Source organism: Diplotaxodon limnothrissa, linkage group LG15 (assembly GCF_057381915.1).
Source record: "Diplotaxodon limnothrissa isolate DT_005_m linkage group LG15, D_limnothrissa_male_GT1.1, whole genome shotgun sequence".
NCBI classification, from domain to species: domain Eukaryota; kingdom Metazoa; phylum Chordata; class Actinopteri; order Cichliformes; family Cichlidae; genus Diplotaxodon; species Diplotaxodon limnothrissa.
In genome coordinates, this window is record NC_140610.1 from 34,053,818 (window position 1) to 34,081,800 (window position 27,983).

The 27,983-nt window shown below is 40.0% G+C and overlaps 3 protein-coding genes across 3 annotated transcripts in view; 1 reads left to right on the forward strand and 2 right to left on the reverse strand.

Moving 5' to 3' along the window:
• Nucleotides 1–1,023: 1,023 nt before the first annotated feature.
• On the reverse strand, nucleotides 1,024–3,497 carry gja10b (gap junction protein alpha 10 b). The gene is made up of 2 exons (XM_085373161.1): nucleotides 2,106–3,497; nucleotides 1,024–1,062 (listed from the first exon to the last, which is right to left on the reverse strand). Exons 1-2 carry the CDS (start codon nucleotides 3,495–3,497, stop codon nucleotides 1,024–1,026), a joined length of 1,431 nt encoding a protein of 476 aa, XP_085229287.1.
• A 2,889-nt stretch (nucleotides 3,498–6,386) lies between these two features.
• casp8ap2 (caspase 8 associated protein 2) lies at nucleotides 6,387–24,470 on the reverse strand. Its single transcript, XM_085372975.1, has 10 exons — nucleotides 24,191–24,470; nucleotides 23,130–23,201; nucleotides 19,149–19,223; nucleotides 18,952–19,052; nucleotides 14,681–14,755; nucleotides 13,994–14,109; nucleotides 11,544–13,840; nucleotides 8,461–11,110; nucleotides 7,319–7,418; nucleotides 6,387–7,231 (listed from the first exon to the last, which is right to left on the reverse strand). Exons 2-10 carry the CDS (start codon nucleotides 23,161–23,163, stop codon nucleotides 7,178–7,180), a joined length of 5,502 nt encoding a protein of 1,833 aa, XP_085229101.1. The 5' UTR covers nucleotides 23,164–23,201; nucleotides 24,191–24,470; the 3' UTR covers nucleotides 6,387–7,177.
• Nucleotides 24,471–24,583: 113 nt separating this feature from the next.
• The window catches only part of mdn1 (midasin AAA ATPase 1), a 58,442-nt gene continuing 55,042 nt past the window's right edge, over nucleotides 24,584–27,983 (forward strand). Inside the window, exons 1-7 of the mRNA XM_085373568.1 lie at nucleotides 24,584–24,845; nucleotides 25,042–25,268; nucleotides 25,435–25,659; nucleotides 26,494–26,601; nucleotides 26,899–27,091; nucleotides 27,167–27,376; nucleotides 27,763–27,894. Coding sequence (XP_085229694.1) covers nucleotides 24,750–24,845; nucleotides 25,042–25,268; nucleotides 25,435–25,659; nucleotides 26,494–26,601; nucleotides 26,899–27,091; nucleotides 27,167–27,376; nucleotides 27,763–27,894 — 1,191 coding nt within the window. The 5' untranslated portion in view covers nucleotides 24,584–24,749. The remainder of the gene's footprint in view (nucleotides 24,846–25,041; nucleotides 25,269–25,434; nucleotides 25,660–26,493; nucleotides 26,602–26,898; nucleotides 27,092–27,166; nucleotides 27,377–27,762; nucleotides 27,895–27,983) is intronic.

Genomic DNA, 27,983 nt, shown 5'->3' on the forward strand with positions numbered 1-27,983 from the left:
AATCATCTGTTTAGCAGATTACACAGCAGATGGCCGCCCCTCCCTGAGCCTGGTTCTGCCGGAGGTTTCTTCCTGTTAAAAAGGAGTTTTTCCTTCCCACTGTCGCCAAAGTGCTTGCTCATAGGGGGTCACGTGATTGATGGGTTTTTCCCTGTATGTACAATTGTAGGACCTACCTTACAATATAAAGCGCCTTGAGGCAACTGTTGTGATTTGGCACTGTATAAATAAAACTGAATTTAATTGAGTTCAGATGACTTGGTTTACTGCCTGAGCTACATTCACCTTCTGTCTCAAATCTTGAGGGAAGCACTTGGTAGCGGCCGGTTTGTGGTGACATTTGTTCTTTCCTCTTTCAAACTATGCCCCCAACAGTGCTCACTGGAACCTTCAGTAATTTAGTAGTTTCTTTAGTAATTTCTTCTGTAACCAGTGTCATCAGTATCATCAGTTACCCATCATGAGATGCTTCTTGTGTGACATCTTGGTAATGAGACACCTTTTTTTAGGCCATTTGTTGGAACTGAAGTGGCAGGATTGCTTTCAGCTGGTGCCATGACTCTCCATGCCTTTTTGCTTTCTTCATGCATTCAGTACTTTCTCCCAATGCCATTTTTTCATTTTCACACATAGCTTAATTTCTGGACATCTATGATTTGATTTCTCGCATGAGTGGATTGGATGGGTAGTTACCGACATCTGGTGATGTCAACAAACCTTTTGAAATAGATTTATTTAGAAACGTCAGTATTGACGTTTTCAATACTTCTTTTATCTGGTGTAAACTTATAATCAAACAGTTGATAGGAATAGCAATCACACATTACATAAAGCAAATTAAGTGTCTCTTGGATGTGGAAAATAACTAAATTATTCATGCAGAAAACATACTGTATAAGCACACTGTGGACATATAATGTTGCTGCAGAGAAACAGGATGAGACTCGGTTTGAAATCAGGCTCCTTTGGCTAATTTAGAACTCCCATTGGCACTCGTTTGGTCCCAGAACTGTACTTTATAGTTTACTTTTTCATGATTGAAGACAGCTCCAGAATCATGCTCTGAAAAGGGAAAAAAATAGGTACAATGTATAGTTATTATTCTTGTCATAGTCATGATGACACGTTTATGTTTTGTTTTCTAACCTCAAGTAGTATATAGTAAATAGTAATGTTTGACTTTCTGCTAATATCTCAAGACTATCTTGTCTTGAACAGTATTAGAAAAATATATGATAGTGAGAAAATGTCTGTAAACAAGCTTGACCTTTGTTGTGGTTGAAACTGACAGGTTACTTATTTATTTTATTTTATATTACTCAATTCATAATGATCACTGGAATTAATGAAATAAAAAGGGTTTTCAACTGAGTTTATTCAAGTAAAGTTGATTGCTATCACTGACAACAGATTTCACCAAGGAAGGGAGGAACTGAGAATGATGTTGATTATTAAGCAGCAGGAAATGTAAAGTAGTTGTGGGCCAGCTAATGAGATTTTCCAACTGGATATGTAAAAGGGTATGAACTGGACTGGCACTGAGATCATCTGATCAGCTGAGCTTTACATTGTAGATGTAGCTGCATTTGATTTTCAATATTTATGTTTACTTTTTGACAGAATGAAATTAAAAATATATATCTATGTGACTGGGTGTGGTTTGTGGCTCAGCTGCAGGAGAGGGGTGGAGCGATGGGTTTGGGGTGTGGTGTCATGGGAGGCTGACCCACACAGCCTCCCCGGGTTGCCGTGACCTGACGGGTGTGTGTGGTGTGAAGCAACAAAGGTAGCTGGAAGGCTGCTCTAATAAAAGCAATGGAAAACACCGCTTGACTTGCAACGCTGTGTACTTCAGGAACTTCTCATTACAATCTATGGTAAATTTTTTCTTTGGTCATAACTCCATCTTACAACATCATTCGGACTAATTACACTTGAATTGACAAAAAAAGTGGAGTTGGAGGGAATTTAAGGTAGCTTGACTTGATCAGACAACAAACAAACAGTGTATCTATAACCAAATCTTTCAACAAACAAGTACACGCTAAATCACACATATGAGACTATAAGCCTTTATTAATAGCCAAAAAGAGACATTAGCTTACCATGGACATCCTCCTCCCTCCAGCTGGAGGTGGTGGAGACACCACTGGACTCTCCCCCTCGCTAAGATGCTGGGATGCATTGTCCGTTCCACTCTGACAGTCTCCACTGTCAGACGGACTGGCCAGCTTGCCCTCCGACAGTCCTCTGGACATAAAACTGCATTTTCTGGCTGTGGGATAGTGTTCACTCTCCGGAGAATCACTCATATCGCTGAGCTCCTTACATACACTCACTCTGCTCTGCTTCCTCTGTGGGTTTCTAAGGGCTGCTGGGATTTCCATGTGGCCGGCCGTCAGTGTAGGTCGAGGCCCCACATAGTGTGGTTTACCAGAACCATGGGGTCCATTTGAGTCATCGCTGCTGCATGACGGTTTGCGATTTTCCAGAGTGTAACGTCGTTCCATGACACCCAGCTGGTGCAGACCTTGGATTTCAGCTTGGCTGGGGCGGCAGGAGATGCTGTGACCTTCGATACTCTGAGGGGCCACTAAGGCCAAATTCAAAGGCTGACTCTCTCCGTGAGTTTCAGGCACAGCAGAGCAGGTCATCTGCGTGAGCTGGATTAATCTCTGTGGTGAGGAATTTGAGAGCACACAGATCTGCTGCACCATGGAGTTCTTCTTTGACCTGCACATACTCTCATCATCCCCATATTTATATCCATACAAGATTTGTTTAATCTTCTTCACCCCCAAATGGGAAATCTCTAGGAGATTGAGGAATAAAGAAACTCCGGCAATAACCAGCATGAAAACCATGAAAATGTTCTTCTCTGTCGGTCGTGACACAAAACAATCAACGCTGTTAGGGCAAGGCATCCTTTCACATTTGTAGAGTGCAGACAGTCCAATCCCATACAGAGCAAACTGTCCTATAATGAAACCCACCTCCACTACAGATCTGGTCAAAATATGGAAAACATATGTACGCAGCAAAGAGCCCCTGAGAGGAGCTTTCCTTACTTTCTTCTGTTCATCTAATTTCCTGAGCTCTTTCTCAATTCTTTTATGGTCATCCAGGACGGGATCTGTACCTTCCAGCTCAGCTTTCAGACACGCTTTCTTCCTGTGTCTCTCCTTCTCAAGGGTCCTCAAATGATACAAGGCGTGACCCATGTAGACCAGAGAGGGTGAGGATACAAAGATAATTTGCAGGACCCAGTAGCGGATGAGAGAGATGGGAAAAGCTTGGTCGTAACAGACAGTCTTGCAGCCAGGTTGCTCTGTGTTACAAACAAACTCGCTCTGTTCATCATCCCAGACATCCTCAGCTGCGACGCCGAGCACAAGCATCCGGAAAATGAAGAGGATTGTGAGCCATATCTTCCCAACGATGGTGGAATGAATGTGGACCTCTTCTAAAATACTCCCTAATAGATTCCAGTCCCCCATCTTCTGTCATATTAATATTACCTGTGAACAAAAGAAAACTTTGTAGTTTGCAGGTCTTTCTACAAATTTAAATCATGCAGCAAAATGTACTTTACTTACATATTTTCTAGAGTCCTCGTCCCTGTGTGTTTTGGCATAAGGCCATTAATCAAATTGTAGATTCGAGTGTGGTGTAAGTGTGATATTTTAATCCCTTGGAGACAGACAACACCCTACTGTGCAGTCTGACTGACACTATTTTAAAGCTGGAAAGTAGGTCGGTTTGAAGCTATTGATCCATCAGTACCATGACCTTATAATGCCCTGAGGTTAGGTTCATCCTGCCACTTTTGTCAGGACACTAAACTAGAAATAGCACCAACTCAGATGCCAATACACAGCTCTGGACAATGTTTTCAGACTCATTACTTCTAATCTTCATGCAACCTTTTTCTAAATCTTGAACTCTAGGTTTTTGATAGTTTCAGGTTTTATGCAGTGAATGAAATGTGCCAGCATGCATGTCTTCAATAATCTTTCATCTTTGTTGTAACTGTTTTTATACTGTTTGTATAGTGTGCTAGCTAAGGAGCTAGCACACTGTCAGTTACACTATCACACCTTTTCACACAGGGCTCTGCGGGTTCCATAATAAACACTCTCATTTAGAAGCTGCATTTTTTGTGTTGTATTATCTTTCTCTAACATTTAGATTTGTTTGATGATCTGAAACATTTCCGCGTGACAAACATACAAAAAAATAGGAAATGAGGAAAGGCGAAAACACTTTTTCACACCACTGTAACGCGATGTGGAATTTTATTATTACTTAAAAGGACAAGATTGCAGTGGTAAAGTGGACAGAACAGAAATAACATAGTGCTAACAGAACTATCATCTGCATAGATAACATGTTAACGCAAACCTAGACTACAATCCAGAAGAGTCTTTGTTTGTATTCAGAAGGATAGGGATTTGTGTTGGTATGTGCCCAACGTTTATATTGTTAACTGGTAATTATGGGAGAGTGCGCCATTTTAGGAGTAACGAGAAAGTAAGTAGCAGTAACACAAATTACTTTCTCTTGCGAGTAATTTAAGTAATATATTGCATTACTTTACTGAAGTGGAGCTCGTCAATACTGAGAGGTTGCTGTTGTTGAGAGTTCATATTATTCCATAGGCCTGTGCAACCAGTGACATGAAAACGTTGAATGTGTAAATGAGTCTTACCTGATACAGAAATGGTAATTAAATATTTTGGAGTTCAGCGTGTCAAAATCAATGAATTATTAAATATTTTATGATTACATTTTAAACTTTGCTTTCTGTTTTTCTCATAAATTCTCCCCAATAGAACAAAACTGATGTCTTGAGTTGAGCTGGTCAAATTCCTTTAGAAACATCATATTTTACTGGGGAAATGCAAAAAAAGTTTGTCTGGCAGCACAAATGAACCAGCTGCTAACAGATGAGACAGTCTCAGGATCAGTTAGCTATTACAGGTTACTCTCATGACTGAAATGTTTCTTCCACTGAAAACGCTACCCCCAGATGAACAGAATCAACCTGGTTGATTAAGCATGCACCATGACATCTGCATTCAGTTTTCCCCAAAGTCACCTAACACAAGGGTACAATGGTGATGAACATTTGTTTGTCTGCAGCGATGGAGAGCCATCACACATTTGGGGAAAAACACACATTTCTCACCAAACGGGGTATCCAACGTCCAAAAGCAGAGAGGACACCCAGTGCTCAAAATGCAGCATCCTCAACAGTCTCTAGGATGATAGTGATTACTGAGGCCAACAGCCCACTCAAGTGCAAACAAGCTCTAAATGTGACTGTTTACCTTGGGGAACAGAGCTAGTACTAGTGAAATTTTTCCAATTTTGTGACAGAAAAACCAAAAGTTTATTATAACCCAAATATTCTATTCCGTGAGTGAGAGACAGCGCACTCTTGTTACAGTTGATGATGAAATCTAAACTAAATAGGCTGCATATCAGAACATGGATATTTTTCTCCACTTTCTTTCTGCTAGAAGCACATGCAATCAAATCAGCTGAACATGTGAACACTCTATTATAAAGGGGGTCAGGGGACCCTGTGCCCTTGAAATGATTGATCGGTCTTAGACCAATGTGGTGGAAGTGGAGCTTCAATGATTGAGTGCACCAGAAGGCACCCCCATAGTGAGGTCTGAAAGAGAACCAGGGCTTAAAGTGAGATTTGGCAGGTTGGTGAACAATAAATGCTGGTGTAGCAGAGAAGCAAAGTAAATGACTCAATAAGAAAGATGCTGTACTGTGATTTCTACACAAAATATCCAGCTAGTTCTTTATGGTTTGTCCACACATGTTGTTTTGAAATACATGTATCACCATTTTCTCTTTTATAAAACAATTGAAAATGTGCAAAATGGCAAAACATGGGGTGACATTGTTTTCTCTGCAGTATCACCTGGAAGCAGAACAGAGGATCATTTGGATAAACCTTTGGAGACATCACTGCAAAACATATTAATCATTCAAGAAAACAAATGAGATGATTACTGCATAGCTTTGACCCATCGTAACCCCTGCACGTAATGACAAAATCCATATTGTTGATTTTATATGCCTTCAAAAATTAGCAAGTTTAATGTGGCTTGTTGTGGTTCAGGAGTTTTAATGAAATGAGGAATGAACCCTCCTTCATTTTCAGTCTGTAACTGAAGATGCTGAACCCACAGTTGGATCATTGCACCCATCAGATTTAAAAAGCACATAGTAATTGGAAAAAACAAACAAACACTTGAACGACTGTATTTGATGAATCCAGCTTGTATGTAGAAAAGTGTGGCACCAGTCCATTAAATAAATAAAACTTTTATTTTCAGTAAAGAATTTTTTACAATATGTCATTACATAGTTCTCATTAGTAACAAGCAAACTTGTCACTGCAGCTCACAGATACGAGGGTTCATTCAGTCATTCTCTCACACACACGCACTCACAAATTAAGAAATGAATGTAATGATGTAATGTCTTTTACTTGGAGTGAGCATGTAAACAAATGTATGAAGCACTCCCTTCCCACACACAAACACATCTATTAAAACAAGATCCAACATTTAACACAAAATTTAACACTGACTCCAAGTCAAAAGACTAAAACTATGAGCCCTGTAGATCAAGGTTTAATGGCAGGTCATGTGTTAACCTCTAAACTAAGAATCTGACTCAATATGTAAAATATAGTGAGCATACTTGTTTTGGAACCTGAAATCTTCTCATTATGAGGGTAGTTTCCCCCAAATGCTTGGAGAAAAACTAATTTACGGACGTGGGAACTGATATTATGACTCATTAACTGTTTTGAGATCTGCAATGTCTGCAAAAGTCGAGATAGGAAGGTAAAAAAGGTGGAATCCTGTGGCCCACATCACGTCCTTCTGTGATGATCCTGTGTGGCTTGCTAAAAATCTCAAACGTTTTGAATTCCTTTCTCAACAGCATGAGCAGGTACAGTTCTGCATCTGTAACACAATATCCTTAGAGACAGTTATGAATTCCCAGCCTTTGACTCAAACCAAGCTCCAGATTTTGACAGATACAGCACTCTGTGTGGTGATCAAGTCATCATATCACCTTAATTATTGGCACATGTATGAATATGCTCCAAAATAAGAACCATATACACAAATATTCAGAGGCATCAGGTGTCCATCTTCTTAAAAAGCTTCATGAGCTGATAAAATCTGTGAGCAATCTGGGGAAAACAAACAGTTAACAGTTACTGGATGCTTACACTAAACAAAAGTAAAGAAAAAGAAAGAAAGAAACAAGATTTATCTACCTGGCCTGAAGGCTTGTTAAGTTTCTCTGACAAAGCAGAGAAAGTCTCGCGTGAAGCGCCTTTTGTCTTCATGTCCATGAGAATAGCTCGATCTTCATCTCTGATGAAGGAGATGAAAGATACTGAGTAGTCTATTTAATTAGCTAAACTTCTTACACAGTAACAATACAAATAATCATTAGTGGCAGCCCTATAATGTAGAATGAAACATTAAAAATACATTCAGTGAGACTATTCTGATTAGATGAGCATAAACTACCAGATCAAAATCTCTTCTTTGATAACAAGGCTGAATTTTGGCAACACTTATACAAGGTACACAGACACAATACATTCAGATAACTGCAAATTTGCCACCACAATGAGTTAAACAACCCAAAAATGTAATATTTATTAATGTCCACAGGTTCTAGCCCTCAGATAGTTATTGATCCCAAGGAGCCTTATCTGTGTATTAAAATTACTTTGATTATTATATTGTTAGTTTCATCAATTAATTTTTAACTTCTAAACATGGGGGACAGTGTGCAAAACTAGTTTCAACTCCCCCCAAAATACAGACATATTTAACAAAGCTCTTGTAGTGAATGGACCAGCACTCATACAGAGCCCTTTGAATCTTAGCACTCAAAGGACTTCCTATGTTTATACAGTGTACAGCAGTAAAAGCCAAACTGACAGCCACTTGAACAGCACATGTACTAGAGCTGTAACCTCAGCTGGTTCGTTGACGTGCTCATTCAAGGAGAGAGAAAATGTTTCATCAATAGGCTGCAAGTGTCAGAGCTAACTTATTTAATGTTTAGACGGAGTTGACTTCAAACCAGCTGACACCATTTCAGTGTGGCTTTATTTTGTCTAACATTTCCACAGCTTAACAACCAGCAAGCCATATTAATCTATATCAGCTTTGTTAGAAAGATGACGTTAGACCAGTATGGCCAGGGATTACAGATATGCAGTGTCTATAAGTTGCAATGTTGAGTCTGCGAGGAGGCCAACGGGTCCATCACAGGTCAACTTCTATTTGACATTTTCTGCTGAAATATTGTGAAACCAATACTGACTATATGCAACTAGTATTCATTCTTCTATTCAGACACTCCTTGGAAAGAGAGAACACGATGCACTTTACTACTGACCTAGTCCAGGCCATCACCACCTCGCCTTTCTTCCTGATGACATTCTTGGCAGACAGACTGCTGGGAGACAGACAGCCCATAGATGATTTGGAATCTTCATCTGCTTCCTTGGAAGGAAGCACGACTTCTGGACTCTTTTTTTCCTTCCTCAACCTCTTCGCTTTTGATTTGTCCTGGTGCTTCTTTCGTTTTCTGCCTTTGTCGGGTGAACTGCTCGTGTCCTCTGCTATCACGAGGCTTCTCTCTGACTCAGATATGTCCACATCATTGTTCTTCGAGTCTGACACGTGTGAAGACAATTTTCGGCTCCTCTGATTTGTATAAGAGCTTTCAGTAGTTTGACAGTTATTTGACACAGCACATTTAGAGGGAATGAGTTTATTCTGAGACTTGTTTGAGACAGTTTTTGAAGGGCTTATGTTAACATTAACAACTGTGTTTTCAGAAACATTGTTCAAACACTTATCTGAAGGAGAACCGTCAGACCGATTTTTCAGGGTCTCTTTGGAAAAAGTGTGTCGAGTTAGCATGTCATCTGGCTGATTGTTTAATAGTGTTAAGTCTTTACCTTCAGTGAGACAGACACTGGATTCAGTACCAGCTGGACACAAAACAGAGCTTTCAGCAACGTTAGAGAAACTGCCCGCCAAAGAGACAGCTTTCTCAAACTTTTCTGCAACACCAGCTTCACTATCCTGAGCTGCAGTGTTATCTTCTATGTGCTGCTCCTCTGTTAGTGTTTCACGTAAGCTCTCATTAGCAGTTAGAGTTCTATCTGCTTCTGGATTCGCCTGCCGAATCTTCACAATGAAATGATCGTTGGACTTTTCCATCACTAGCGCCTGCATCGCCATGTCGGGCTTAAACACAAAAGACGTGGCAGGTGTTTCTGAGGCCAAACTGCTGCCAGAGCCACAGCTGGAATTATCAGTGTCAAGAGCCAGGTGTATGTCATGCTCTGTGGCATCCTCCCCGTCCAGCAGAGCATCCTCGCATATGTGGGCGCTGATGACGTTCTCTGGCGTGGATGTGACATACATACTTGAGGCGGATGGCTGTAGGAAGCTGAGGTGACTGTCAGATTTCAGAGGTGATGGAATGGTGAGAGACACGGCCAAATCTTCAGCTAGAAGTGAATATGACTTCTGTGAGGCCAAGTTGGCCTGCAACAGTGCTCGATTTTGCGATGGAACTTCTAACAGACAATTTTCATCAAGTAAAGCCGGGTTCAGTGTGGTCTGATCTTTTGAGCAAGAGGAGGATATTTTGCGAGGTGAAATACTAGACCAGGTGGCAAAAAGTTTAGAAGGGGTATCAAATTTAGCTGGGGAAAGCAGCTTAGATCGATACTCAAATTTTGATGGTGTGATGATGCTTATGTTTCTTTCTCCATCTTTCCTTGGAGTACTGAGGGACCAGGCAGTGTTTTCTCCAGCGATACCACTGCTTTCTAACAAGTCAGAACCTTGCAGAAGACACTTGAAAATTTCACCCATTTGAGAGTCTCTGACCAGATTGAATGTTAAACTGGAAGCTTGTTGCTCAGTGAGTAGCTCAAAGTCAGTTCTGTCAAGCAAAGAGCCATTCTGAGTGACCACCAAAGAAGGTATATTATTTTTTTCAGGAGTTGCAGGTGGATTTTTAGGAAGAAGGAACTCTGCTTGTGTATTTGGGGAGTTCAGTGGATGCGACTCAGACCCGTGTGTGATTCTGATGTCCTTGCCTCTGCTTCCAAGGCCCTTTTTGTAAGACACCACAGCACAGGATTTGGCCTGATTCAGGCTGGTGGAAGCCGGCTGTGCTTGGTTCGACTCATATGATGCCTTTCTCATGGGAGGCTGTTGAGATACATTTTCACCGTCACTGTCCTCTGGCAGAGGTCTTGAGGCTTTGCAAAAGCTCTTCAACGTTGTGTGAATATCCACAAACAAGTAGTCAACTTGGACATTTACAAAGTCCCACAGCTTTTGCTTCAAATCCACTGCTTGTTGTTCAAATATTCGTTTCACAATGCCATTATTTGACACTTTGCCAAACACAGATTCAATGAGTTTCTTCAGTCTGGACTTGAGCTCCCCTGGTTGATCACATATCTTACCAAAATGAGCACCATCCACAAACTCTAAAAAGGACCTTTGGAAATTATCCATCATTCCATAGAAACTCTTCCTGGGAAAAGTTTTATGAAGCTTCATGTACTTTTTCCGGATCTCGGCACGGACTAACTTAAACGTCTCCATTATTTCTTCGATGGTACAAAAAGAAGCTTTACTTGCTGCGGGACAAACTGTTTTAAAACGACTTTTTGGACTTTGTGTCGTTACGCCTGAAATTTCACGACTTTCTTCAGAAGCAGCCCGTCTCTCTGCAAGCTTCTTCTTTAAAACAGAGTTAGGACTTGACTTATTTCTGACTGGCTGTGCTAGTTTTGCCCTCTTTGTTGTAGTAGTGGGTGAACTTGCCGCCGTCTCATCACTTTCACTTAAAATTTCTCCTTCCTCCAGATCTGTGTCTGAACGACTTGAATTCAAGTCAGACACTTTATCCACCGAATTTACCACGTCTCGCTTTGCAGGAGAACCTGGATATTTGTTCTCCTTATTTACATCCAACTTCTCCGAGTTGGCATCAACAGCTGTACTGGAAAAATCTGCACAGGAAAGAAATAGATAACAGTCAGATAGAAGAGTCAAACAAATGTATAAGATGGTACATTTTTGTATTTTTTGCCAGAGCTAATTTTAAACCCAACTCAGAACAGTAACAAAGATCCACTGGGGATGTCAAAAGCACTACTGTAACGTAACAGGTAATGCTAATTAAGGTAAAGTCCAAACATGTATTTTATAAAGGAGAAATGAGGTGTTCAATTTCTTAAAATACATTGTGCTGATGCAGCTGTGACAGAGGACAGGCACATAAAAGACACAGTGAGATGAGAAATGAGATGAAATTAGCAGTTAGTAAAGAGAAGGCTTATAGTAAAGCTTGTAAGCAGTATCCTTGGCAAGATGGAAAGCATTCAATGGAAAACTTGCCAGTTTTGAAATATAGATTACTAGACTTGAAAGGAGGATAACTACCTTTTTGAAGGCTCTTTACATGACCAGGCTTGCTATGCACATGGAGAAGACATCTCTTGATTACCCGTACTGGACTCCTCAAAGGACTGATGGCATCTGGGATTCTCTTCAGATTATTCAGTGTGCGCATCATAGAGTCCTCATCATGTAGTAATAGCACAGAGCTTGAAGGCTTCAAATGGTTTTCCTGTCCATTTCTAGGGCTGCAGCTCTTGCTGGGTGTGGTGGTCATGTCACTGTAAATTTTTAGTAGGGTCTTCTCCTCTGTTGTGCTGCTAACTTTGGACACTCCGATACAGTTAGTTGAAGAGCTCGGCTCAATTGCGCTAGCGCTACTGTCTCCAGTGTCTTCATTTGTCTGTGTTAAAACGTAAATAGCCTCTTTCAAACTCAATCCTTCTTGTGGAAGGGACTCCAGGCTGATTGTGCTGGACACTGTATCTGCATCTTTACGACAGTCTTGCTTTTCACAATTCCCTTTCAGATGAATTGGAGTAGAAGAAGCAGGAGAACCTTGCTGACAGACCTGAGACTTGATAGCCGGGGAAGTCTGACACACAGGATTAGTTTCGTCAGTCATATCTGTTTTCTTTGGCTGTGATGAATCGGCATCTTCTGCACGTGATTCCAAAGAGGCATTCTGCTGTACTGCAGCTTCAAGATGCTCCACAGTGGACTCCACAGTAATCTCAGCACATGAATCGGCAGTATTTTCGCAGTAAGCTTTTTGTAGGTCATAGCTTGGAATTTGTTTAGAAATCCTTCCTGGCTTGTCAACTGGATTTATGGGGTCTCTGGCCTCCGCCATTCTACATTCAGCTGCCTTACTGTCTGAGACTAGCTTCATATTTTCTTCATTATTTTTTGACACGTCTGGTGTTTTTGCATAACTATTCCCTGGTGATTTTGCTGCAAGGTGTGCACTCACTTGCTTTGCTGTAATATCCAAGGGTTGGCTGTTAGTTGAGGTAGTTTGGACTGAATTGTCAGCTACGGCAGTTTTATTACAGACTGTGTCTTTTTCCTGAATACCTTCCACATCTGATGCCTCAAGTGTCCTCTCACAACTCAAAACTTTGTGGTTCTTCAGAGACTGCTCTGTAATATCTCTCAACTCTCCTTCTAATTCAATGTTTTCTATGTCATCAATGACACACATGTCTTCCATGTTAGGCTGCAAATTATCTTCCTTTGAGCCCTTTTCAACATCCTTTCCCACTGGTACAGGATCTTTCAGGCTCCCACCAAAAGGTAATACTGGCTTCTTAATTGGTGAAAGGGTTAAATTCAATGTTTCCATAAAGCACAGTTTCCTGTTTGGACTAGTTTCCTCAGAGTTTTTCTTGCTTATATTGGTTTCTTCAGGTGATGTTTTAAAGACCGTGTTAGTCTTTGCGCATCTGTCCTTGTCACTTTTACTTGATTCTTTGGTTCTCAGCTTCTCACATTTTCTGCTTGTGTGGGACTGACTGTCATTGATATGATTTTTTCTTACTTCATCTTTATATTGCTTTTCCCCTTTCCATTGATGATCTCTCTGTCTAGCCCCTTCCCTCTCTTTGGAGGAATCTCTGTATCGTATAACATGTTGATCTACAGAAGACTTTTTCCAGTCCTTTGAGTTGTAACTTCTGGAAGAGCTGCAAGTAGTCTTGATTTTTTCAAGCTCTCGGCTGTAGCTCTCTTTTGAGCTGTGAGATGCACTGTGTTTAGGGTCCGATGCAGCCGTTTTAGCTTTATCGTGTCTCCTGCCATCTTTTTTGTCATCCGAAGCTGTAGTTTGCAAAATCGTGGGTGAGGATTTAACCTCATCTGATCTGCGGTGCCCATCGTGCGAGTAGCTTTTTCTTTGACATGACTTTGAATCACACCTTTGTACCAAGTCTTTGTCTGCTCTGTGAAATCTGTCATTGTTAGCATCTGAAACACTTCTATGTCTCCTATGTATTGATTCAGAATGTTGACTGGGATGGCTGTGCTCTCTGTGACTGGATTTGTGTTTATCTGACTCCGTCTGTTTGTCAGTTATTTCACCGTCTCGTTTTGAATGGCTATGACAAGATGCTTTTGATGCTCTGGGCAAACTATGACTTTCTTTCCTCATGGACTGACGTGCATCTCTTGGAGGCTGGTCTACGCTGGGAGGTGGAAAATTACTGGATGGCGGTAGTGGTGGAGAAGGAGGCGGACGGGATGGTGGAGAAACCAGCCTACTGGTGGAGCTGTGACTGGAGAGATTTGGATCCCGCACATTTTGTATGGAAGATGGATAATGATGATACTGCCCTCTCTCAGACCTGCAAAACCCAACAATTAAAACATTGCTGTTTCAGTATAGCCAATAATTGATGTCACACCTTGCTACGTGTCTTATGATATTGCCCTTATGCATAACGTTAACCAGTATTCAGTGTAACCTAACGGAGAAGGACGAAAAAGAACCAACGTACCTCTGACTCAGCCTCTGAATCTCTGCGTCTTTTCGTATCACCTCCTTTCTAGCCGTTTGTAAAAGTGTAGAGATGTTTTTTTTGAGAGAGTAGTTCTCCTTTCTCAAACCTGTATTCTATATTCAAACAGAAGGCACACAAAATGTTAGTGGTAAAATGAATTCGTATAACCAAACCATGCAGTTCAATAATGTAGACCCATTCCACCTACAGAAAACACAGTCTTTCTTAAAACAAAACTGTCTTAGTGAAGATAGTAGTGTTTATGGTAACTTTGTTCTAAGTTTCTTGAAGACAGACATTTCATCTCTCATCTGCAGAAAGTTCTCAGATGAAAGGTAAAGAAATTCAGTCCCTTTCTTTCCAAGCTCCTTAGATTACCATGACCTGGAGGACCTGTAGGACTGAGAACCTACACAGACCCTACTGGCTCCTCCAATAAAAAAAAAAAAAAAAAAAAAATCATGGAACAGATGTTTTTTTTGGTTTGGGTGAAAACATACATACAACACACACATTTGCTTTGTTTTCTACAAAGGTGATTGAGGCTAATCCGATTCTTCAGATGATTTTTTCCAAAACGATAAATGAAAGCTGGCCGAGTAAAATATATTCTCATGAAACAACCTACTCTCTATTTAAACCCCCCCCCCCTAAAAAAATAAAAACAAAAATAAAAACCCACACCTGTAATTCCAACTGCTCCAGTCTCCTGCGCAACTCTTTAATATGGTTTTGGGCTGTCCTGAACCCAGACTTCAGCTGCAGAGACACAAAAACAAAAGGCCTATGAAACAGCTGGCATGATGACTTCTGGCAAACGTTCAACGTCCTGTGATATCCAAGTGCTATTCTCTGCTTACACAAAAATGGCAATCATGATCCCAAATATTGAGCAAGGGTCACCTTTGCTGAAATATGAAGCGTCTCAGCTTATCTGCTTGTAATCGACTCAATCATTAAGCAGTCCATCAGTTCACTTCATTGATTCTTTTTGGAATTTGCTTGATTTATACAGAAATAATCAGATCTAGAGTACTAATTTAATATTTATTGTAACTGACAAAGGACTTATTTTTAGCAGTGTGGTTCTAATTTCATAGACTAACCCATATTCACCTACCAATAACAAGGTTTCTACACTTTGTAGAACATCATGATAATATAAAGACTAGAGATGGACCGATCCGATATACAGTACCAGTATTGGTCCGATCCTGACCTAAATTACTGGTTCAGATATCGGGGAGAAATAAAAAAAAATGTAATTCAATCTATTAAATATCACAAAAGCACCTCAAAAAACTTGCGACATGGCATAATCCAGCTCATGACCTTAGCATGAGAGGGAAACACGAAGATGAAACCAGGAGATGTCATTACTGAATCATCTGAGCTGAACAGGTGATGGAGAAACAGATTTACCTTTTAGGTGACATGAATGAGTTGAAGGGAAGTTATGAACTGTTTCTGAGAGACAAATAACACCAGGATCCTTTTCTATTGAGCTAACAGCTGGTAACTGTGAAGGGGCGGGTCTAGCAAAGTTTTGCCAGGGGGCCAGGTAGGGCATTAACAGGGAAAGGGGGACACAAAGTAATACTTTTCTTTCTTATTCTCGTTTAAAATGTCTAGCTTTCAATAAATAATTATCTGAATCTTACAACCAAAGTGGTTATCTTATGTGCAATGTATAGAAATAATACATATATACCAACAAGACAGTGTACATCACTCTCACAACAGCGTTTGTTTTCATTCAAAGGCTTTATGGCTTTTTCTAGAATACCTGGTGGGCCGGTCTCTAGTCCCAGTCCAGCCCTGATCTTGATAAAAGATGAGTATCATGAAACCGTGTTTGCATTTATTTGCACTGCTTTCCACTCTGGATGTCCATTTAAGTTAAGCTTTAAGTATAAAATTGTCCATTATACAACTTGGAGGGTTTTCTTTTAAGTTGTTGAATATAAACATTATTTTGTGCTGATATTGCACTTCTTTTCTGCATGAACCTGCATTTTAAAATACTTTTTGAATATTACTTAAATATTTAGATTTAAAATTTGGCTAAAAGTTTAAATAAAAAGATCAGTATTGCTGAACTGCAAAATATTTTGGGTGAAGTGTATTTTTTGCATACAAGTATAATAGAATAGCTTTAGTGTTTTGTTTTTTTAAACTTGAGCATAAACTTATACAAAATGTGGCAAGACATTTAAAAAACAGTTTTATTGATTATAAAAAAACTGTATCAGATTCATATCGGTATTGGCAAATATCCAAATTTATATCCGTATTGGACATTAAAAGGTGGTATTGTGCCATCTCTAATAAAGACTGAAACACAGCAGGAGGGCTGGGCCATATTATACCGCTCACGGTAATACCGGTATAATGTTAGGCAACGATAGGAAAATGAAATATCGCGATAGAATATGAGTAAAACGCGCATGCGCAGTGCCTTTGTTTTCATACGCACATGGCCGATTGTTGAGTGAAACAGATGAACCAGAATTGGTTTGTAAAAATAGTGCAACTTCAGTGATGTGGAACTGGTTTGGTGTTTGTCCGTCAAATACACGACAAAGCATATTTTTTTGCAGAACATGCAAGCGGCCGTCGTTATTGTCGTATTTGTCGGACTAAGATGCTCTTAAATCTGGGAGTAATCTGGGTCCTAAACCCCCCTCTTCAGGTCAAACGAACACTGCAGCATCACTGAGAGTTAAAAACTGTCTAAATTCTTTCATCTTTAATAAAACGATCAGCATTGCTGCTTTACCAGGTGTAACTATGAAGTTTAACTTCCAGGCATCCATGAAAACAAAATGTATTACATTTAACGGAGTTAGAAGTTAGCAGGGAGCTAGCGGAAGTTAGCTCGCTAGTTTCGCTAGTTACCTAAGCATGATATAGCATGTTCTGACTGAGAGATTTCTGGAAAAAAAAAAAAATCACTTCCTGCTATCACTTCCAACATAAATGAAGACAGGAAACTAAACAGCAGTGACGTTTGTAGGGTTACTGAAGTTGGGCTAGCTGGTATATAATGATGTGCTACGTGATCGCTAGCGACACAGCTATGTTAGCATAACATAAACAGTGAAGCTGGAGGACGAACACTAACACTTTTCCACTTATAAAAGTTAACGTGAAGGTTCCTCATGGTTAGAGACAAATGCAATCGCATGGCAGGATGCTGTAAACGGACCAAACTTCAGTCAGGAGAACAACTGAGATAATCCATCCACAATACGAGGTTAGTCATTAATATACTGCAACAACATGGGAATAGAGCAGCTGCCAGAGAATTTAACATTAATGAATCAATGGTACAGAAGTGGAGGAAGCAAGAAGAATGAGTTTAATAAAGTTTGATTTATCTGACTGCTTTGTTTCGCTTAATGTGCCTTATAATCCTGTGCACCTTATGGTCCGAAAAATACGTACTGCACACTGCAGTTTAATGTTGCAAAGCACCTCTTTTTAACTTCAGTGGATATTATACATGGTTATGCTCAGGATATGTCAGCCCATTTCTACTGGAAATGCCTTTTGGTTAAACTCTCAGCAAGGAATTTGCATTTGCACTGTTAAATTTTTATAAAGCTTTAATGTACATAAAAACCAGCTTCTTGTTTAAGTGAAAATAAATGGAAGGTTGTCTTTTTGCGCTAGTAATGTTGTGGAGTTGTATTTTGTCTCGCATCAATTATATCGTCAGTTATATCGTTATCGCAAATTTTCAAATATATATCGTGATAAATATTTTTGGCCATATCGCCCTGCTCTACACAGCAGCAGTCAAGCTCACTCCCCAAAAAAAACAAAAACAGCTTATCAGTGCCTCACAGCTAATTATCAGTACAAAAAATTCCCATGTTAAAAAATAAATACCGTAATTGTCGGGCTATAAGCCGCTACTTTTTGCACAAGCTTTGAACCCTGCGGCTTTTAGTCAGGTGCGGCTTTTCTATGGATTGTCCATGATTTTTGTCATATCGTAAGGCTATTTGTTTTGTTTGTTCCGCTGTTGTACGGCACTACGTTGCCTGGCGGCAGGGCATGTGATCAGACACCAGTTTTGGGGTTCAAGAGTGGTATGTTGGTCACGTGTCCATCCGCCAGGCAACATAGTGCTGTACAAGTAGCGCGAAAAACAAACTTCAAAGTAGCGCTACGCGTTCAGCGGGAGGCGTGGATGACGAGCGGCGATAAACTTGCGAAAAGCAAGTTATGCTCAACTCCACCGGTGGAATCTGACAGCGTGGAAAAGTGTGAAAACATCCACGCTCACCAACGGATTTCGAAGGGCTGGACTGCTGCATGATGGAGAGGAGGACACCGCCACGGCCCTTCAGAGGGTGTTCGATTTCTTTGGTTTTGAAAGTGACAACGAATGAAAGAAGCTGAGAGTGGATGACGAAGCCACCCTGAGCCTGTTTGTATCCGACACTGGAGGAGAGGACTTTGGTGGTTTTAGTGCGCAGGAAGAAGAGAAAGATGGTGGTGAATGACTGACTTTTCTTCTTGTTAAAGCCGTGTCACTGCACCTGAGCCTAAAAGGTAGTCTGAATCTATTTTTCTGGTGTGCTGTAGGTTATTGTTATGTACTACATTTGTTACTCATTTATGAAGCACAGTACATGTTTCGTACTTGTAATTACCGCTACTTGTACATATACCTAAAAAGTTATGCAAATATGTACCATAACTTGTTTTTAAAAATATTAATAAAAGTGATGTCTCCAAACAGCCATCTCTTTCCTGACAATTCCCTTTGTGCATATTCTCTTACATATGATAAGTCAACATTGAAACACCTGCGGCTTTTGGTCAGGTGCGGCTAATGTATGTACAAAACAGGATTTTCCCCTGATTTTAGCTTGTGCGGCTAATATTCAGGTGCGCTTTGTAGTCCGGGAAATACGGTAATTCCCAAATGAGCAATTGCTTACCTCAGCGTATGATGACTCTCTGTTCTGCTGTTCCTCTGTCACAATTTCTTCATACAAATCCATTGACTCTTTCAACTGAGAACCAACAAAAGGTGGCTCCTCTGTAAAAAAAGAAAAAAAGTGCTCAGACTACGACAGCAAGAGTAGTGGTAATATGCATCCGATCAAAGTGAAACCATTTCAGAAAGGGCTTTTACCTGCACTTCTGTTAAAACCGATGTCCAGACCATCGTATATATCCACAGACTCCTCGCTTACTTCAGATACCAAGACTGTAGATATTATACATATATATCAGTATACATCAGTAGTTAGAGAGCTTCTACACATAAGTCTTAAGTCATGATTATGGTAGCGTCCGAAAATCTTACATTCATGTAAATTATGTTTTCTAAGGAATGTTTTTATGTACATACTAGGGGTGGGTTTTTATAATCGATTCATCGATTAAAATCGATTCTGGCTTGGATAACGTAAAATCGATTCATTAAAATCCTGAATCGATTTTTTAATATAAATTTATTTTGCCCAAAATGCCAGAATCTCTGGTGACATCTCACAAAATTTCAAGAACCACCAAACAGTTAAGACAGTAAATGAGAGCAGGTACACGGATTCTGCACATAGACTTAAACACACAGCGCGACCCGCGGATCAGAATCAGTTAGATGTCGCCTTTCTCACAGTCAGGGCTGAAAGCCGACAGCTCGCTGATTCTGATGTGTCGGCGGTCTGCGCTTTGTGTTCACGCCCTTTATGCGCCGATTCTAAAGCTGTTAGTTTTATCTCTCTCCAAACAATATTGACCGAACCAGCAGCAAAAGAAGATCCAAACGCTTCACATAAAATCGTCATGAATTCACTCTGACTTTTACTGTTTTGCTTCCACCGCGATGCACAGCTCTCTCTCTCTCTCTCTCTGTACTTCAAGAACAGTTTCCCTTTCTTCATTATTCGCTTGCTTGTTACGCACAAGTCTACTGTTGTTTACAGGCTGTCGGCCGCTGTTTTTTTCCCTTTTACATTCTTCCGAAAAGAAAACCTCATTTCTGCTGTTCAATACTGAACAAATTGAAACTTTTTAAAATTATTCAAAATGCAAAAACGCTTAACCGTGTCTCTAATAAAACCGCTGTAACTTCAGAGGTAATGTTCATATGCTGATTAATGGTTTTCTTTCGTTTTTGATGTACTGCAGAATATTTTTATAAATCCCAGGCCAGGAAAATCACCTTCATGTTTTTCTGTGTTTTATCTTCAGCTACTTTGACACAAAGGCATCTGCTGTGACGCTTACACCTGTGATAAAGTCTTGCATGTGTCAGCTTCCTTTTTATTGATACAAAAATATGTAAATGTACTGATCTGAATTATAATATTTCTGACTGTCAAAATTTCCCAGCTTTAATTCGATTTGATTCGATTTAAATCGAATCGTGGATCGAATCGATTCGGGACCTTGTGAATCGGAATTGAATCGATTCTAGAAATCAGTGACGATACCCAGCCCTAGTACATACATAAATAAAACAGTGGATAATAAGCAGACTGGTTTTATTCAAATTATAAACTTTCAAACTGAAACAGATTAAGAGCCGTGAGAAAGTAGTAGAATTACGTGTCCAACTAATGAGACAAATGAAGTACAAGAACTTAACTCAAATAATCATTTTGTTTTACTTTACATTTTAAAACCACCAAGAGCATCTGGTTTTTGTGTGACTGGCTGGTATGTAAAATTGTAGCAGTCTGGCAAGTAATGATGACGCTTGTCCATTTAAGACTTCCACAAACTTTGAAACACTCTAAAGTCTGAGTATTGTTGTCACATTTGGTGCTTCCACTTAAAAGGCAAGCTGCAGTATTGCAAGCATGCAATGGAAGTCATATTAAAGTGAACATGAAACACTTCATGTATAAAGGCTAATTTACATCACGGAGACCTCCTCTTAAAAACTGGCATAGATGTAGCTCTGTCTGTGAAGCTGGATTTAAGAAATAAGTGCTAAGAGTTCTACGTTTTTAGAAGATGTTTAGCGCCAGCTTGTGCCAGTACAGAATTTGACATCACCGGGTTGGTTGGTTGTGGTCAATAGACTCACATAGTTGGGTGGCTCTTTACAGCCAACCTTTTGAGAAAAAAACTGACATGTCACACTCCTTGTTGGTCTGGTGACTCAAGTAGGCTCTCCTCCACATAGCTCCTCATGTATAAAGTGCTTAACAAACCCTAAAATTACAGCTAACAGGTGGATTTTCCCGTTTCAGAGCAGCTAAAAAAACAACAACAAATAACCACTGAATGCTTAAGAGATAGACAGTGAAACATGACAGTAGAGCTGGGCGATATGAGATTTTTTCATATCACGATATGTTTTTTTCATTTCAGGCGATAACGATATCTATCACGATATAAGCCAAATAACTATATTTGTAAGATTTAAATGTGCCGTTGCTCACAAGTAAAATGTGAAATAATCAGCAGCTTGTTTTTATTTAAATATTTATTTCCCATAATAAGTTCAACAGGGTAGATGTACTTAAGGAACATGAGACTTTTTCAGATAAATAAAGGCAAATATTGCAAACTACACAAAAGGCAGCCGCTAAAGCGTTTAGGTTTCAAAATAGAACAAACGAAACAGACTAAATTGTCAATTCCACTTAGAAACAAAATATTAATTCTAAAAATAAATCTTAGTTTGTGTTACAGAAGAACAGACAAAACTGACTAACTTTTGTCAATATCAAATAAACTGAGAACTAAAAGGAAATTCTCAATCTCTCCTTGTTGTATAGCTTAGCTTTTCAAACAGTTTTAACAGTTACTTTAGTCTGACAAAAGCCGAATGACGAATTAGCGCTTCCAGTCAGAGACTGAGGCTACGTCCACACGTACACGGGTATTTTTGAAAACTGAGATTTTCCGTTTTCGTTTTAAAAAATAATCCCGTCCACACATAAAGGGAGAAATGAAGGAAAACGCTGCTATGAACATGCCAAAGCAGCAGGTGGCGCTCGATTCCTAACCGTGCAGAAATATTGGCCAATCAGAAGTCTAGAAGCCTTGGTGGGAAAAAGTAAACAAAGCTGGGGCATAGAAGCAGAACCGAGTCGTATGTGTGGACGGACAGTAACTGTGTGTATATGTAAGCATTTAAACACTGCAGGGAGTAGAATTAACAGTATTGTAGAAATTCATTTCACCGAAACAATAACGTGGCGCACAGTGTGACGCATGCACCAGTTCATTGTATTTCCAGACTTGCTTTCGGCACAATTTACAGTGCACGCTACTCTGTTTTTTGTCAGACTTGAAATAGCCAAAATACCTTCACACTACGGAACTTCTATGGCTCTTCCGTTCGACAATCTCTCCGGCGTTGGAACCATTATCTGTTTTCTCTTCGGTCACGCTCGGTTGATTTTTCTAGTCGGCACACTCATTTCCTCCATTACCCGCTGGCTGCTTCCCAAACAAACACACGTGCGGCTTGGCACTTGTGCTGTACGTTACAAGTCACGCGACGTGACGCTGCGGCTGTGATTGGTTCGGCTCTGCGCTACTTAATTTGGATTGGCTGATCTTTTTTTTTTTTTTTTTTTTTTTAAGAGGACAAGAGCGGCGAGGTCTATCGCGATAGCTTAATTTCTCTATCGAGTAAAAGTTATATCGCGATACATATCGTTATCGTTCTATCGCCCAGCTCTACATGACAGTATATCCTTTGTTTTGACATAAACACACTGTTGCAGCCAGAAGCAGCACAAAAGTGACCGCCTTAAACTGAGTTTTAGTCTTAGTGTTGTTTTCTTCTGAGTTATTGGGTCTGGTATTAGTTAGCTAACATAAACTAATGTAAGTCTATTGACTGCAGCCAACCAAACACCAGTCCAAAGAAGAATAAAAGCATGAAATTAATAACTAAAAGCATGCATGTTTACAACCTGAACTTTCAACTAATGTTTTTAATGCCGAGCACTGACAGTGTATGGAGGCCCAAACAATAATTTAAGGTTATGGAAGATAGGACATTCAGCTTCCAAGGTCTGTTAATGACCAACAAAAATCAGTCTTAATCAATTTTAATAGAGTATCTACAAATGTGGGATTGAATTCGTTTTCATTCAATTTTTGATGAGTAATTCCAAGTTCTTAAGTAGCAATGTATACTTACGACCAGATGCATGGCTGGTGTCAACGTTCTCCATCCTGTCAAAGATCCCTGTGGCAGTTTCTTAAGGACTACCTGATGTCAAAGCCAAAGGGAAATTGATGGTTGTTATTGTCCAAGCCAAAACAAAAGATTGATGCAAAAGTTGCTTTAAAAAAAAAAATCTTAAAAGTCTGCTCTACAAGTTTCCATAAATTACTGTTACTTTGGGCAAAAAGGTCCAATAATAGTAATAGGCCCTTTTACTCAATCAATGTTTGCAGGAGAGCAATACTGTTTATTTTGGTAAGATGATTATTTTTAACAACACTTTTTCATTGTTCAAATATTTCTTATAAAACTACTTTTATGAATAATAACATATATGCAGATCCACATCAGAAATGGGTGAAGTGCTGGGCAAAAAACAAGTCGCCAATTAAAGATCGATAGACAACCAGATAAATAAATAGATACACAGCTGAATTTTCCCAGAGATCGACTGTGACATACACCTAATGGTATACACAATTCCAGAGATAATGTCGGTTGACAGACGGTTGATATATTGGACAAATGTGGACTAATGGCGGTAACATGTTGCGCTAGCTAGAGCCCGTCCTACTGCTCAAAGACACCAAAGAACAAAGCCAAGCAGAATGATAATCTCATAACCTTTCAGGTTAAAACAAACGATCAAACTGTGGGCCCGAGTTAATTTCGTTGAATAAATATAACACTGTCTTTTTGACTCTTTTGTTCCTAGCCTTGTTACCTTTGACCCGAATTAAACTAACACAAACACAAAAGACAAGGATGGCAAACAAACATCTCCTTTCACAACGTTTTTATCTTGTCAGACATTTCACGACACATTTTACCTCTTAAAGCCAAGTGATGGACTGCTTATTTATTTTGTTTTTTACATTTCTGGACATTACTTCAAACAAATAAAGCGACTCGGGACTGTCTGCTTAACTAACCCGGAGGAAACAAGAAAGTTGGTCAGCAAAAGAAGTGACTTAAAATTAGCCTGCAGAACATTAGAGTAACGTGGCTGTGATTTAGTCGTCTTACTAACTTACTTGCGTATTGTTGTGCCCTCCTGTTGTTTACAGCTGTAAAGCCGCGCCAAGACTTCTTTGCACAGGAAGTACCATTTTCCCGCGGTCTGTCACTGCAGCCTGCGCACTCCTCTCCGCTAGCAAAAATATTCTTCAACACTTAGGTAGATTTGCGACACTGTCGCTCACTGCCTTCGCGAGCAACTAACATGCTCCTGCCGCCGAGTCAGAAAGAAAATGAAATGCGTTAAAGACAGAATTAACGCTCCACTCAAGCCCAAATTGTTGCTTCACTCCCGGAAAAATGGACAGCCAGGCTAGGGTCGTGTCATCACCACGCGACATAAGGACAGAAAACGGAAGCAGTGTGGGAGGGGGAGGTAACGAAGTTGACCCGGAAGGAGTCTGGCTTCACTCACATGTGGATGGCGTTTTAACGCCAGAGAACGTGTTTGTGTATTGAGATATACACGCGAGTGATGAACCTCTCAGTTTTCTTCAGTAGCAGGGAAACATTATCGCCAACACATCCCAGAGTCTGGTGTTTGCTGTAGCCCTCCACGAAAAGACATTTGAGAAGATGGAGAATTTAGTACTGAGTCTGTCATCACTAGGCACCATAGCGAGACATATTGACAAAAGTCACAGCCAGCTGAGCCAGTACCTAGCAAAGCAGGTAAGATTTGTTATTTCCTGAGCATATTATGATGGAAATAATGTGTTTATGTTCACATTGAGACTCTGCATCGTTAACCTTTCCTTTACGTGTTAGCGATCACGACCCTGTAGATTACGTTCAGGCTCGGTAACCCACAGGATTTAATTATTTTGGGTTGATAGTAAAACGTGTGGCCCACGTGATGTCTCCTCAGATATGGAGCCAGCAGGACAGGCAGTGTATTCTGGATTGTTTGGCTCAGCTGCTGCTAGAAAAGGATTATACTCTACTGATTGCACGGCACTTGCGTCCTCTGACACTGGACCTGTTGGAGCGCAATGCTGAGAGGGTGAAAGCTGGAGGCAGCATCAACCATGACCTCCATGAGCGCCTGTGTGTGGCCCTCAGCAAGCTTCTCAGCATCAGTCCTGACGCACAAACGTAAGTGTTCTGAGAAAACTACTGGTGCTGACGTTTGTCTTATTAAATCCTGTGCTCATTAACCCAGTGCAGACCTAGAGACTCTTGATCTTCATTTGTGCTGTGACACTCTTACACAGTAAAGTAAACAGTGTATCCTGACTAACTCTCAGCACCTCTCCTCAAGGTTTGGTGCAAGGTACTTCGACAATGCCCCTCCGGTGTTTCAGAGGCTCTTCTTCACCAGTGAAGAGTCATCAGCTGTGCAGTATGGCCCCAGAAGGATGAAGCTGCGTGACCTAATGGGTGCCACTTTGCGTTTCCTCCAGAGTGATTGTGCCAAGTTCCGAATGCTCTGGGACTGGAGCCCCTGCATGTCCCTTCTCCTCACCAGTGATGTCATGGTGCGATGGTATGTGCCTGCGTCATGTTTAGACCTAGATATCATTAGATATAGATATTGGATTTTCAATATGGGGAAAAGCGTCCTGGAAAAAAACAAAAACGGGAAGCTTTTTTTAAGGAAATAAAGGTGGAGCCTTCTCCTGTCAGGACTGACTCGGCTGCACGCTCAGGTTGGTGGAGAAGAGCACTCTTTAGCTGGCTACTCCATCTGGCTTAGTTGTTTCAAAAGCTTTTGCTACAACGTAAAGTCATTAATAAATCATAATAAACAAAATCAACTAGTTGCAATACTTGCACATATTTAGTCACAGCTAGTGTTAAGTTCAAAAAGTTGACTTCAGATGTATTAAATTGATTTGAGTGCATAATGCTAAAGCATGGAGCCTGTCTTGATATAAGATATAAGTCATTCCACTCTCAATCCAAAATCCTGAGCCAGTATTCCAAATGAAAGCATTACTGGACGGACAAAAGATGCAAAACGAGAGAAAGAATGTTACCTTCTACATGTTAGCGTTTACCAAAGATATTATATTTGGATAGAAGCCCTTTGTAATCATCACAAATTGGTTAGTATCTATAATTTAATTGCATATTTTGTCATAGCAATTAACGTAGGATTATATTTACTTGAAGATTTAATCGCAAAATGCTGTTAGACAAAGCCAAAAGTATGCTATCAGCACATTAGTGTTGCTATTCGAATCACTTTCTGGTTTAACTGCTCAAAATATTAACCAGTAATTTATAGCCAATGCTATTATATTTAACAGTCAACATTTATTCTTTGTTTTGTACTTGACCTGCAAATTACAGTTAATGTCACTTGTCACTCTAACAGGTACACCGCCCACTGTTTAGCATTGGTCTCTCATATGACTGATAACCAGAAAACCATCTTCCTGAGGAAGGTGCTGACGAGTGATGAGATCCTACACATGAAAATGAAGTATGTACCGTGTGTTTGGTGTGGACACTTGACCCAGCCATTCGCATTCGCAGTCTAAATGTGTTATTGTAATGGGATGCTACTGTTACATACACACAAACACATATACTTGTATTATATAAATACATTTCACAATAAACAAAAATATAGGACACAGCCTTATAGTGTCATTGCTGTTATTTCTTTATTTTTTCCACATATTTATGCACATGTCTGAACTTATTTTATCAACAACAGTCATGAATTGTAAATCTGATATTGTGGCGCTACATCCCTTTACCATTGATGCTTCTTTAGGGGTTTGGAAGAAACTCAGCAGCTGGAGTTTGAGAAGGCCCTGGTTTTAGCCAATCAGGGCTATGTGACGTGGTGCCAAGAGAAGGCCAACAAGTTTACTAGAGGCCAGGTGGTATCAGAGGACTTGTCGCAGAATGTAGTGGCAGTCTGTGGTGTTGTGCTACCCAGGATAGTTCCTAGGCAGCCTGAACAGGTAGGTAATTTTTGCGATATATCTGTCTCTGCTTTTTTTTTTTTTTTTTTTCCTAATATTGGTTTCTACTTGTAGATTAATCAAAAGGATCTGGTGTTGGTTGACTCAACCTGCCGCAATCTGAGACGACTGGCATTGGCCGTGGCCTCCCAGAAACCTGTACTGCTCGAGGGTCCTATTGGATGCGGTAAAACTGCTTTGGTAGAGTTTATGGCTGCTGTCACCGGACATGCCAAAACTACGGAGATCCTCAAGGTGCAGCTTGGGGATCAAACTGACAGCAAGGTGAGAGACATAAAAGGAAAAAACATGTTGTTTCTTATGGTTCTATAGGAAGTGATGAAGCATTATATTTGACATTTAATATATAAAACAAACATTTTACAAACTGTCAGAATTGTAGGATTTGCAGGTTTGCACCCATATGTACTCAAATCAGAACGTCCTGGCCACTGTTGATGTAATATTCACAATATTTTGTTGATGTTGTGTTTTGTTTTGTTTTTTGATGATATTTTGTTGAAGCACCTTGTTGTTGTGATTTGGCACTGTATAAATAAAATTGAATTGAAGGTGTTTCTTCTAGTTTCACAAACTTTTTTTTGAGTTTTCTAATAACTCATTTAGTCTGAAGGCTGAACATTTCAAAATGTCCTTGTTTTATATCACAGGTGCTCCTGGGAATGTACCGTTGCACTGATATACCAGGGAAGTTTATATGGCAGCCTGGAACACTAACACAAGCCGTGTCTTCAGGCCAGTGGATCCTCTTGGAGGACATTGACCATGCTCCTCTGGATGTGGTGAGTAAATACCCTACCTTTTTAAATATGAATGAATTGAAAACTATGGACTGGTATTTATAAAGCATCCAAACAAAGTTCTCAAGATT

Coding starts and splice junctions, on each gene's coding strand:
- gja10b (XM_085373161.1), bottom strand. CDS start 3,497: ATGGGGGACTGGAATCTATTAGGGAGTATTTTAGAAGAGGTCCACATT. Junction 1,063..2,105: donor GAGGGAGGAGGATGTCCATG/GTAAGCTAATGT, acceptor TTCCCTTTTCAG/AGCATGATTCTGGAGCTGTC.
- casp8ap2 (XM_085372975.1), bottom strand. CDS start 23,163: ATGGAGAACGTTGACACCAGCCATGCATCTGGTC. Junction 19,053..19,148: donor CGGTTTTAACAGAAGTGCAG/GTAAAAGCCCTT, acceptor CTTTTTTTACAG/AGGAGCCACCTTTTGTTGGT. Junction 14,110..14,680: donor TGGAGCAGTTGGAATTACAG/GTGTGGGTTTTT, acceptor GTTTGAATATAG/AATACAGGTTTGAGAAAGGA.